The following is a 13,527-nucleotide window of genomic DNA, read 5'->3' on the forward strand; positions in this document are numbered from 1 at the left end:
TACACATGAGTAAATTTTTACTATATCTTAATTTTACCTTAATAAAAAAATCCCCCCCCCCCCCCAAAAAAAAAATTGTCCTATGGAAAAAAAATATCATGGACCATGGGCCCAGATGCCAGATGACAATTTCACAGCTACCTAAAATTGTGTCTTTGTTACTTTAATCCCTTCCCTGCTAGGCCGGGCCCTGGGTAAGGAAATACAGTAGCTAGGAAGTAGCGATGAGCTGAAAAGTGAAAAAAAGAACCTGACTTCACCCCACCACCAGCCTTGCTCTCCCTGCTACTTGGGATTGCAGTCGGAAATAGACCCAGACGAAGGGAGAGGAGAAACTATATACTGTGTAAGAATGTGGAGATTTGCTTACTACACTGAGCTGGACATTTAGTTGTTAAAATGAGACTGTTCCTGTGACTGAGAAGTCAGAAAAGCTATGAGATCGGTCTGAATTCAAATAGGGGTGTGAAAAGAATTAGCCTACAGAGGGGATCTGAAGGAACAGTGAGAAAAAGAACAGTGCCTGGTACAGAGGAGGAAACATTTGTTGAGTGACTGAATGATTGGAACTCCAAGATGCAAATAGGAAAATGAGAAAGAGATGGCTCCCCCCCCCCCCCCGGCTTAAACTGAAAATTTAAAAAAAAATTGCTATCATAATGATTTTATAGAAATAGCTCTCGGGAACCTATGACAGTAGGTTGAGTCCCAGCTTAGTAAGGGTACTGAGTACCAACTAAAGTCAGCTAGTGGACAGTGAATGGGCCGTGGTGACCAAATAACTATAATTGGAAATCTCTCTTTCTACATGAAAACAAACGGGAAGAAAATTTTGTTTCAGTTCTCCATGGAGAGTATTTTTATTTGTTTATATTCTTCTTGCATACTCTAAAATGCACAGTGTGAATTTCCTTTCCTCAGAAACAGAGGTGAGGCTGGTCCATTTCGCTGAGATCTTCAGAAGGTCTTCGGAAATGTTGCCTTAGGTTTGAGCTAAGCAAGTCACAGGGATTGGTCACGAACGACTACAAAATTACAGGAGATCTAGTTATTATCCAACAGTTACTAGAAAAGCATTGGGCACACTGACATACAGCCAGACAGAGGGCGTAACAGAAGAGCAGACCTTGTTTAAGTGATGGGATTTCCATATATACGGCTCTATGTACAGTATCAGAATTCTCTTACAGACAGTAAACTTAGGCTTAAATCATTTAAGGGCACTCTTATATAAGTACAAGTCTCACTCATTTTAATCTTTTCTCTTTGGCTCACAAATGCACGAAAATACCATGAACAGTTTTCAGAACTTACTGCATTTATATATAAATAAGATACATTACGAATGGGAAGAAAATACAAGACACCTCTTTAACACGGTAAATCTCTGAATATAAATAAGCAAATATCTCATATACCTACAATTAAACAGTCACTTAGATCATTACATGTGTTTTTCCTCCACCCCAAGGTCAGACAACAGAGATATGCACGGTCTACACAAATGAATTTCTAAAAATACAGCAACAGCACACCGGCAACAATGACTCTGCTACTATTTTTCCTTAACCAGATACTAATGGGGAGGGGGTGACTCTTGTCACCGAGCGGTGCTTTTTCTCATCCGTCATCACTTTAGGTGGGGACAACAATGACAACAAGGTCAACTCCTGCTAACAGCATTTCCCTTGGTCCCTACAACACACCATCTGAAGGAACATCTTTCCTGGGGTTGTTGGGCGAGCTGGTTTGCAGCATGTTTGGCCGGTCAGGTAAAGTTAATCGTCTTTGAGTAGGAACATGCTGTGATCTATTACTAACATCCACTCGCTATACATACATACATACATATCTATAGAGAGAGGTATATATAACTGTACATATATACTGTGTTCCTAATGTGCAACTTTTTAAAAAGAACATTACTTCCTGCGAACTATCACAAGCTTAAGTAAAGGTTTAACAGTATTCAAGATATTATATTTTCCCTCAGTGAAATGGCCTATTGTTTTAGCAACTTGCCGAGGTGGCTCTAGCGTGCCAGAGGGGAACAGGAATCCCCGTGGCCTGATGATGTTCTACGGGTGGCTACAGATCCTGGCCCAGTCTTTCTATCTCCTCAATGAGGAAGTCGATGTCAGACTGGGTGGCGGCCGGGTTCGAGATGACCATCCGGAAGAAGTTGGCCTTGTCCCCCTGAGGCTGGTAGCCAACCATGGTCGTGCCAGACTCCATCATCAGGGCTTTGATTTTGGGAGCCACCTTGTGATGGAAACAAAACGAAACTCAAGGCTGATATTAACACCACTCTTTTTACCAGTGCAACCAGCTTCTTGGTTGGGAATAAAGGAGCAGTTTGCTTTTCACCCTTTGTGTTTACACTGACGTAAAGACAGAAATATTTTATATCTCGGTTTCTTCAGTGGCTAAGATCTAATGACCATTCGAGGCTACCCAGTCATACATTCTCTCAGAAATTTTGAAAGTCAGTCAGAGAGCAATGATAATAAAATCAAAAACAAACAAACAAACAAACAAACCCTCTTATGGGCAACTACACAAATTAAGGCTTCTGTATAATCCAGAACCCAAGATCCTGCCTGGCACACACAGACTGGCACAGATGAATATTTGTTGAATGGCTGGAAGGTTGGTATATAAATGAAATATACCAACAAGTATCAATCATATGCAAACTAGATAAAGAATCAACAATCAGAATGAATCAGCATTAGAGTAGCCTTGAATTTAGCAGAAGATATTGTAACAGACATAGCTGAATATGGAAGTTCCTACGAATATGCATAGGATTCAATTGCCCTGCATACGGCCCCTGACCCCTTCTCGATGGTGTTCAGACAGGAATACGGAGGTTCCTGTTGTATCTGAACCACAGCAAAGGGACAACCCAGGCCCAAGTAGAATGTAACAGGATGGTTCCCCACCAGCCCAAGTCTTTAATTTTTATTTCTCCCCCATTAGAAGACACATTAGAGTAAGGCTATTCCGGCCCACCAGAGAAATGCCAAGGGTGAGATGAGGCAAAGGAGAGAGCCATACCTTGTGGAGCCTTTCCCGTCGCTCAGGGCTGTCCGGCATGCTCCGGAGGCTTTGTGGGATGTACCAGAAACAGACATTTGTGTGCTCAGGCTGCAGAGATTTTCACAAACAAGCAAACATACAAACAAAAGAGAAAATTGTGAGAACTTGAGAGAAGGCTTCTGCCAAACCCCTATGGACTTTTGGTGGAATTCTCCCCGACCAGAAAAACCCACCAAAAAAACAAAACAAGAAAAAACAGTGAAATGTTAAAAAATAATTATATTTGGGCAGTTTTAAGAAAGGGTACTATCCATTTGCCATTTTGTAGTGCCTCATTTCTCGAAGATGCTCGAAACACAATTTATTTTATTGATAAGTGAATGTTTTTTTGAGCTTACTATACTGATACTGAATCTTTTCTTTTTAAAAAAATATATTTTATTGAATTTTTACAGAGAGAAAGGGAGAGGGAGAGTTAGAAACATCGATGAGAGAGAAACATCGATCAGCTGCCTCCTGCACACTCCCTATTGGGGATGTGCCCGAAACCAAGGTACATGCCCTTGATGAGAATCGAGCCTGGAATCTTTCAGTCCACAGACCGACGCTCTATCCACTGAACCAAACTGGTTAGGGCTTGAATCTTTTCTTGATGACTCCGGGTTATCATAAAGAACATTAATACTGGTTCTAACCTGTAAGACAGGGCTAGCTGTGATGCCTAGAACTCTTTAGTGTCCCTCCCTTAAAGACTCCTGTGCTTTTCAGTCCTTCCATATTCTTGCTACAGTTTTTCAGTTTCCTTCCTAGTTGCTGTTTGCCGTCATTGTGCCTGCTTCTGACTGGCTTGAGACATCACAATTGTCTTAAAGCTGCGAACAGAATATTTAAAATAGTGTAAATGATCAGAGTGAGGTCCCATGGGTGAAGGGCACGAGTACTGTACTGTTGATCTGAACTGCTCAGACCCCCCTCCCGGATGCTGACAGGCCTCTTTCTTCCTCAGCTGGTGACTCTCCGGTGTGCTCCTACTAGTCTAGACTGCCTAATAAATTGGCTAAGCTGGATGTAGGTGGTGTTATTCTATATTGGGTTAGGAGTGGATTTTCTTTTATTTAACACTGGCTCCTATTCGGCGATGGAAACATTCTTTAGCCAATTGCCAGCTCCGTTAGGGCAGCGACAGTATATGTTTTGGTCACTGCTATTGAACTCGGCTCCTGACACGGGGCCTCCAATTCACGAGGAGCCAAACTTCCACACAGCGGCACTCAGGACTTCATTATGTACCATGTAGGGACGAACTCAGGGCAGACGCGATTGTACCTTGCTCTCCTCATAATGAATCTATGTAAAGTAGGACTTCACTTTAGAACCTGTCTTGGGAATCAAGCATAGACCCATCCTATAAGCTTCTTGGAACTGAGAAAGAATCTATATATATAAAAGGCTAAGCTGGCTCGCGCATGCGTGACACATATAAAGCTCTCACTGGCGCCAATCGCACGCGTGTGTTTTGATCTGTCACAGTTGATCGTGAATTTGGTTGATACTTCTATTATAGAGAGAGGGCAAAAAGTGATATTAAAATATTTCTTCTAGCCCTAACCGGTTTGGCTCAGTGGATAGAGCGTCGGCCTGTGGACTGAAAGGTCCCAGGTTCAATTCCGGTCAGGGGCATGTACCTGGGTTGCAGGCACATCCCCAGTAGGAGGTGTGCAGGAGGCAGCTGGTTGATGTTTCTCTTTCGTTGATGTTTCTAACTCTCTCCCTTCCTCGCTGTAAAAAATCAATAAAACATATTTTAAAAAATTTCTTCTAATTAATTTCCTTTCAATGTACATGAATCTGTGCACCAAAACATTAGTTTATGATAAAGGATTCAGACCTGCCAAGGAAAGACCTCTTGTCTGCAAAGAGGTGAAGGGGAAAAGTCATCCCAATGCTACTGGAAGAAAAGTTCATGAACACAGAGAGAATTAAATGAATAGTGCATGAGAATGAAAATTCTGAAACAGCTTTTAACAATGTTAGAAAATATGGTTTTAGGAGCTTCCCTCGACAGATTTTCTGAAAATGCTATATATCTAGTCCATGATGACAACTTACCTCACCATTGAAAACCATCTCAAATTCTTCTCTGTTTTTAATTTTGGCATAGAGGTATTCAGCGAGTTCCAAGCATTTGTTGATCTGATTTTCAAATCCCACTGTTCCCTGTTTTAAAGAAAGAAAAATCAAGTTTATTGGTGAGGGGTTGTATTTCCACTGGTGATGGGCGTTTGAGAAGGCCATGCTGTCCTTGTCTACTGGAAATGGACATGAGACTATCCTCGGAGATGGACAGGAAGCAGCATCTGACTGTGCACAGCCTCTTCGCAGCTCAGCGAAGCGTGCCTGCTCTCTTTCGAAGGCTCTCTAGTCTCTGGGCAGTAATTCTCTACCGGGCTCTTAGCTCCTGCTAGTTATTCACAGCCTGGACCTGGAGTCTATTTTCTGGTTTGCTTTATGATACTGCTATTCAGTTTATAAACTGTAACCGGCCCATGATAAAATGAGTACAGAAATTGAGATTTTGCAATAAGAAACTTTTATAGCAATGTGACAGAATAACTTTAATGTCTACTGAATCTAATTTTAAAAATTGGTGTTTATACCTTGGATGTTTTTCATTTCGTGTTTTTTTCCTAGCAATTCATCTCTATTGTAACTGGCTCTTCACCACAGTTTGAGAAGCATTGCTTTAGACCCACCCTCCCCAGCAGTGAGTCCTGGTCAAACATGTCCCCACGCTCCCGGGCAGGCTACCTTCCACAGCACAGAATCATCCTTTGTGCTGACAGGCAGGCAGGCAGATGGGGAAGCCACTGGTCTCAGGACATGCCCTGAGATTGCAATAGCTCCAACTATTGACGAACTGGTTGAGCACGAGTTTCAAAAGCCAGCACGGCTGATGAATAACAGCAGTGTGGAGGCTGTTGAGCGGGTCAGTGTTAACAAGAGCAGATGCACAGGCTGGCTTGTGGATTGCTAATGGGCCTGGGCGAGGTCCAACACTGGCAAAGCAGCAGTCACTGCTAGGCGTACACCCTGGCCAGGCCACTTTCCACTTGGGAAGCAAGCCTGCACCGGGGGGCCCCCCCAGCAACCGATTCACAAGGAGCCAAACTTCCAGCAGATGGCTCAAGGGGTTATTTTTAGGTAAAACAAATAGGCAAATTACGGAGACAGTGTGGCTATTATATTTCTAAATGACAGGGCTCTTTCTCTTGTTGCTTATGGCTATTTGTATGTTTAAAATACCTATAATTTCTTTGTGGTAGACATAAAATTCAGACTACTTATATATTAAGACACAATGGCTAGCTACATCAGGGGAAAAAAACTAAGAATCTTGTCAAATTCTTCTTACAGAGGAAATACGTGACTAGATATTTCACTGGAAAGCCTTGTTTTGGTATTAGGTAGACCCAATCTTAAATCATGAAAGTTAGTAAAGTTAATTTACAGTAGGTAAATAAAAATTATAGATACAGCCCTGACCGGTTTGGCTCGGTGGATAGAGCGTCAGCCTGCGGACTGAAGGGTCCCAGGTTTGATTCCGGTCAAGGGCATGTACCTTGGTTGTGGGCACATCCCCAGTGGGGGGTGTGCAGGAAGCAGCTGATCGATGTTTCTCTCTCATCGATGTTTCTAACTCTCTATCCCTCTCCCTTCCTCTCTGTAAAAAATCAATAAAATATATTTAAAAAAATTATAGATATAGTATACAGCTGTAAAATAAAAATTGCCTTTACTTGATTGCATAAAAGCACTTTTGAAACAAATAGTTAAACAGTAATCCTCTCCCTTCACCCATATTTTGGGGGAAATTCCAATAGTTTGCTTTTTTTTAAATATATATATATATAGACACAGAAATGTAACCTGAATGGCTGATGAGTGCAGATCCTGCATTCAGTCTAGCAGTAGGATTTCTTGGAATAAGTATGTATCTTCCAGAATAGTGTATCGAGTACAAATAATGAGAAAGCCATATTTAAACAGATCTTAAAACTATTCTGCTTTGCCCTAGCTGATTTGACTCAGTGGATAGAGTGTTGGCCTATGGACTGAAGGGTCTCAGGTTCGATTCTGGTCAAAGGCACATATCCAGGTTTCGGGCTCAATCCCCAGTGGGGGATGTGTAGGAGGCAGCTAATCAATGATTCTCTCTAATCACTGATGTTTCTATCTCTCTTCCTCTGTGAAAATCAATAATAAAAAACCCCAAAATTGTTCTGTTTTGTTCATTTGTTTTGATATGTTCATTGAATATATCCCATGATTAGAGGCCTTATAAAGGCATCCAGGGTTCTGTTCACATCAATGCAGTAATTTTATCTTTGTCTCTTTCTATATCTACACTAAATAACTTCGGCATCCCTAAGGATTGCTGTCGAAGTCTTTATCTTAGCATCATTTTTAGTTGTTAGAAGAGAAAGTTATATAAAAAAAAACTTCATGCTAATTCAAACTGAGGAGATTGAATGGAGGAAGGGAGAATTTGACATGAGAAAGAAAGTGACTTCATTCGCAAAGAAAATACAGTTAACTCCATTATCTAGATATTGATTGAACACATAGTGAGTTATCTGTGATACAACTTTGCCTCTCTTTTGCCAGCCTGTGCAAATTACATTTCTGCTCTATTTCCTGAATTCCCTTTTTCTTACCTTTGCTTTCCACATCAGCCAGAACTTGAAAATGTCCACGTGACGGCCACACTGAATTGCCTTGTCCCCAGTGTCATAGGAGACATCATATTGCTTGTCTGGCTGGAAGAGGTAGCCTGCACACATCTGGTTGCATCCATGGAGTATCCCCTATCATGCAATTCAAGACAGGCATGAATCTGTATCCACAGGTCAGAGATGTGGTGGCTTTGAAGGAGGGCTGGCTGGACTAGGGGTCACAGGCATCCTTCCTGATGTCTTATGAGCTCTTGCACTTGTTCTCTCGTCCTTCTCTAAAACCACTCTTGGGAAAACCTTCGCCCCTTTCCCTCTGTCACTCTCATTAGAAAATAATCTTTCGTCTCAGATGCCAACCCAAGGACCCCACTGTCCCTCTTAGGGACATTTGGAAATATGTTTGGGTGTTTTGGGTTGTTTCAGAGTCTGGGAAGTGCTACGGCATCCAGTGGGCAGGGGATAGAAACTTCCTGCAGTGGGTGGGACAGTCTCATGTTGGGAAGAACGTTCCTCCCCAAAAGCATCCCCTAGAAAGTCCTCTGATCTTTTCCAGGATGTGCCATGCAGTCAGAGGCCCTCTGAGGGGTGGAGTAAAGCATGCATGCGGGTTCCGGCTCCTACAGGTTGGGGACAGGTTCTTTGGGTTGCGTCAGTGTGCAAAAGTTTCCCTTTGAGGGCAGGGTGCTGTTATCAGATGCTTCTGGGAGGGAGTCCTCTACTAACTCATTTACAGAAGCTTTTGGTCAACAGTCCTCGTTACTCTGAGTTGACATTTGTAAATACGTAAAGGTCATCTGTATCTCAGCTCCTGAGGCCACAAATTCAAGCTAAGAATGTCAAGAATGTTCCAGTGACCACTTTGTTGCCCTCACTCAGGTTCCAATTGCTCTCACTTTGTTTGTATAAACATGAAGGAATGTGAAATGACATAATGCCCTTAGAGTTCCTGACTGACAGGGCCCTGAGCCCTGAACAAGGAAGGACAGCGGAAGGCAGGAGCCTAGAGGAGGCACGAGATTAGCTGAAGACTAACAGATAAAGGCAGGGAAGAACAGCCATGGCGGTCCTCACGGGGCAGTCATCGTGTGAGCTTGTCACCGAGCACTGTATCAAGACCCCATGCCTTTCTCTCCTTGTGCTTTCTAAACTTTAATAAAGGGTGTGCTGGCCACCAGCTCATCTCTGGAGGGTGTACAGACCTTCTCCTTGACGAGGATGGCGGAGCACTGCAGCAGCACGCCCATCATCTTGTGAGGGTTCCAGGTCACCGAGCTGGCCCTGCAAGAAGCATGTGACACTCTGAGAAGGTGCAGGCATCAGCAAGAGACTGTCCTCTTAAGGAAAACACCACCCTAGGCAGCCCACGTTTTCGACGCCTGGTGGTAAACAACTGTTTTGCAGGCAGTCTCAGGGTACTACGGGGCAGATTCCCTCTTCTAAACAACTCCTATTCATCACGGCTAACGTTCGTGAAGAACTTGCTGCGTGTCCTGTTACCGTGGGAGCTTTGCAGGCGTTATGCCAGTGTGGTGTCATGGTTCGAAACTCCGGACTTCGGAGCCAAATCTGAATCCTGGCTCTGATATTTGCTAGTTTGGGCAAGTTACATAACTCCTCTGTGCCTCAGTTTCCTCATCTGTAAAATGGGGGGTATGTGTCACAGAATTGAAGGAGAAAATGAGTTAATAAATACATACTGCTAATAACTGTGCCTGGAATACTTAGTTCTCATAACAACCCTATGATACAGGAACTACTGTCTATTTTAGATGGAGAAACTAAGGCACAAATAGGTTAAATACATCACCCAAAAGCACAGAGCTAGGAAGTGTTGGAGCCAAGATTCAAGTCCAGGGAGTCTAATTGCACAGCCAGTGTTCCTAACCCTTCTGCAGCCTGCCTCCCTCTCAGCCACAGGCTCTGGCTGCTTCAGCCTTCGGTTCTTATTTATAAAATGGGCTGGCCATGCTGATCTACCTACTTATGAGGTAGTGAGTGGAGTGTCACTTAAAAGCAAGGATCAATTAGGCAGCCCTAGCCTTTGACTATGTAGCAGCTTTGTTCAAATGCTAAATGAACATGACATTGCCAGTTTAGGCCGCAATGACAGCTTAACAAGCACGGTCTCCTAGCAACCGCATCACTCTGTTAGTGAGCAGCACGCCAGCTAGGACATTACGGAAAGGACTGAGTAGACTGTATGATGACTACAACTTGGGTAACTCGCTTCGGTGGTTTACAGACTCCTTCCCAATGGCCTGGCCCACAGCTGGGCTCTGCGCTTTCATATGTTAAGGATGTTCTCCCCAAACAGAGCAATTGGCTCCAAAAGACACTGACTCTCTCCCTAGAGCAGTGGTTCTCAACCTTCCTAATGCCGTGACCCTTTAATACAGTTCCTCGTGTTGTGGTGACCCCCAATTTCATTGTTACAAATTGAACATAATTAAAGCATAGTGATTAATCACAAAAACAATATGTAATTATATATGTGTTTTCCGATGGTCTTAGGCGACCCCTGTGAAAGGGTGGTTCGACCCCCGAAGGGGTCGCGACCCACAGGTTGAGAACCGCTGCCCTAGAGCTAACACTTGCTGTGAATTTTTAACCTCTCCATCTTGCCTAGGTCCTTTAGAGGGAAAAGGGTGTGCATTGTGTGACGATAGGGTGTGCGCTGTGTTTCAAAGATAAGAGAGAAAGGCCTGAGGTCCTGTTGTTCTAAGTGGGTAAGAAAGAAAACCTTTGAGAAAGAGACCCATGAGAAGTTCTAAGGAAAGTTGACTGAGGGCTTATCTCATTAAAATGCATCAGTGAGTCAAGCCATATTTAATCAATTTTCTCATAGCTCTCATCCCTGAGCCATTCAAAATTATATTTAGACCTCATAACATGCCTTAAATTAAGTGGTTTTCTGAGTGTTCTAAAGGTCTGAAGTACATGACTCTTTGCTGCTACAAATGGAAACTAATAAGACATGATATGGGTTCAGTTTCCTTCAGAAGACATACATGCTCTAAAGTGTTAGGTAAGAAAAAGGCTAGTGAAAAATGTTCCTACGCCCAAGGATGGAAAATAAAAATCGCCAGATAAACCTAAAGTACAGTTGGACCGGTTCTTCTATATTTAATATACTGTCCTCCAAGTTACAGAGTCAAGGAACGATGCTGCAAAGAGTCCGTCCCGGTCACTTTGACACTGGCTTTTCAAAACTGGGCCAGAAGGGAAGAGGCACAGCACAGGTCACAGAACCTCGGTGAGAGAGGCCACAGGTGCGCTCTCCCTGGTGCGGCTCCCAGTCCACGCTCTCGCCTTGTCTGCTCTCACCTGGCACTTTGCTCCAACCTCACTGGCCTCTTGGATGGCCCTCCAACTTGCCAAGAACATTCCTGCTCAGGGCCTTTGCACCTGCCCTTCTCACCTTTCTTCTCCGTATCCTTGCTTCCTGTCTCCCTTTGTCTGAAATGTCACCTCCTCAGAAAGGCCTCTGACTACATTGCCTCAAACAGCATGCCTTGTCCCTCCCTGTAATTTAACTGTTTTATTTTTTCCCTCTGAGATAGATGAAGTATCTCTTTGTTTATGAACATCCAGTCCACTGGAACGAAAGCTTTGGGAGGGTAAATCTCTCAGCTGATAACACCTTCCATATGTTGCCGTGTTTTCCTACATGTAGCCGATACACATTTTTTAGGAAAGTGCCATGTATGGCTAGACTAGAGGCAGGCAACCAGATATTCACATCCATGTCTTCCTGGCTCATGATAAGTCTCAGTAAGTATTTGCTAAATCAATGGGATCAACGCATTTGGAATCAGGTCAAAATCACATTCAGCTGAGCATACCCACCAACCTTGAATGGTGAACAAGAAAATAAATACGGTGGATGAGCCAAGTGTCCTACCCTTCTCGCAGCAGTAAGCTCAATGAGAAAGAAAAGTGAAATGTACCCTTGTAAATTCTCATTTCGCCTCCAAATCTCCCCACTGCTTGGTTCCTCGTCTCTTCTACCTGAGCACCTAGCAATCACATTCATTGTTGTGCTTATCACATTGGGTTGTAACTATTTGTTTACTTGTCTCTCTCTCTCTTTCTCTCTAAATTATAAACTCATTGAAGTGAGGACTCATTTGACTGAGAAATCAATCATAGCTGATCTTCCAGTGCCTGGCACGCCATAATTGCTCAATAAATCTCTACTGAGCAAATCTGAGCTCAGTCAGATTGAAATAAGATGTTGGGGACATGAGCAGACTCAGCGGCACAGCATGTCTGCTGCCTGACGGGAGGAGGCCCAAACTCTGGCCCTTACCTTTCTATGCCACTGAGTTTATGACGGTGCTTCCTGGACATGAGCAGCCCACCGCCCCAGGCAGCCTGTGAGGACAGAGAAAGGAGAGGCAGGGGGAGCCGTGACATTTAAGAATCCACACCAGCCACGCCACACCTCTACTAAAACATGAGAAAGTAAATGGTGAAAAACATAAGCTTCTCTGACAAAAGGAACCCACACCGATTGTTCAACCAGTGGCAGTTGTAGTTCATCATTTGTCAGGTCTTCAAAAGTTCCTCCAGCTTAAAGTCGGAGTAGCTCTGAGGGACACAGGTAAACCTGGTCTGAGCCTGTGGTGCCAAGACCCAAAGGCCTAGAGCACGCCGGGAGGGCAGAGACACTCAGTGAGCCCCAGGGTGGCTCTGGGAGGGACACAGACGGGCGCCTGCCATCAGATTCTGCCCCTGGTAGGAGTCTAAGGGCTTCTGCAAACTCAGAAAGCAGCAGCCCTGCCAGGCTGGGACGTCCCACCACAGCTCCTGCAACATCAAGGCATTTTGTGGGTACCCTGGTGCGTAAGTTGACTGAATAGCTTGGGACACAGCCTTTGTCAGTCATTTGTTCAATAGTAATGCAGATTATCCAACTGTCCAGTTGTGAGAAGTTATATCCATAGGAGAATGGAGCGAGGAAAAAAGAAAAGTCAGGCATGTGAAAAATGTACCTTTTGTGTTCCTGGGAAAATTTGATTTGGGGCTACATCTCTTAGCTGATAACACCTTCCATATACTGTCTTGTTTTTTCCTACAGGTACCAGATATGCAATATGCTTTTTTTTTTTTTTTAAATAAAAGCGTGTCATAGATGGCTCTGACTGAAGGCAGCTAGCCGAGCGTCCAGATTCATGGCCACTTTCTTCATTGTACCTTATGTTTTTTCCCTCTGAAATCAGTTATATTTCCCTCTGCAGCTATGTGTCCAGACAAAAGCTACCTGGGAAGGTGATAGAGAGCATACTCTAAAATGAATCCCAGGAGATAGCAACTGGGGGTGGATGAATCCCAGAGGATGCACAGGCCTGTGGTGTGTCCAGTGGTGAACGTCGGCTCGGAGCCAGAGGGGAGGGGAACTAATGTGGTGTGGAGAGAGAGCCAGCTGGGCAGTGGGAGAAGCTTGAGGCAAATCACAAAGCAGAACCGCGTCCACCCCTATGGGCTGGGCCACACTGTGAGTTACAGCACTTACATCGACATGCAGCCAAAGGTTATATTTCTCACATATATCTGCAATCTCCTGTATCGGATCGAAGGCTCCATAAACAGTCGTGCCAGCAGTTGCATTGACATAAAGAGGGACATATCCCTGTAAGGCAAGAGAGACAGGCTGATTAGTCTCTTTAACCTCTCTCCTTTCCACAGGAGGTAGATGAATTGCAGTAGCATGTATTCACAGATCAGCTGTGGTATCAGACACTCTATCTGG

The 13,527-nt window shown here is 43.9% G+C and overlaps 1 protein-coding gene across 1 annotated transcript in view; it reads right to left on the reverse strand.

The window, feature by feature from the left end:
• Nucleotides 1-2,079: 2,079 nt before the first annotated feature.
• Nucleotides 2,080-13,527, reverse strand: part of GAD1 (glutamate decarboxylase 1) — a 40,950-nt gene continuing 29,502 nt past the window's right edge. Inside the window, exons 10-16 of the mRNA XM_059704137.1 lie at nucleotides 13,291-13,407; nucleotides 12,085-12,149; nucleotides 8,975-9,053; nucleotides 7,758-7,907; nucleotides 5,152-5,259; nucleotides 3,061-3,150; nucleotides 2,080-2,262 (exon numbers count right to left, since the gene is read on the reverse strand). Of these exons, the coding sequence (XP_059560120.1) occupies nucleotides 2,089-2,262; nucleotides 3,061-3,150; nucleotides 5,152-5,259; nucleotides 7,758-7,907; nucleotides 8,975-9,053; nucleotides 12,085-12,149; nucleotides 13,291-13,407 (783 nt within the window). The 3' untranslated portion in view covers nucleotides 2,080-2,088. The remainder of the gene's footprint in view (nucleotides 2,263-3,060; nucleotides 3,151-5,151; nucleotides 5,260-7,757; nucleotides 7,908-8,974; nucleotides 9,054-12,084; nucleotides 12,150-13,290; nucleotides 13,408-13,527) is intronic.

Source organism: Myotis daubentonii, chromosome 7, assembly GCF_963259705.1.
Source record: "Myotis daubentonii chromosome 7, mMyoDau2.1, whole genome shotgun sequence".
In the NCBI taxonomy this organism is placed as follows: Eukaryota; Metazoa; Chordata; class Mammalia; order Chiroptera; family Vespertilionidae; genus Myotis; species Myotis daubentonii.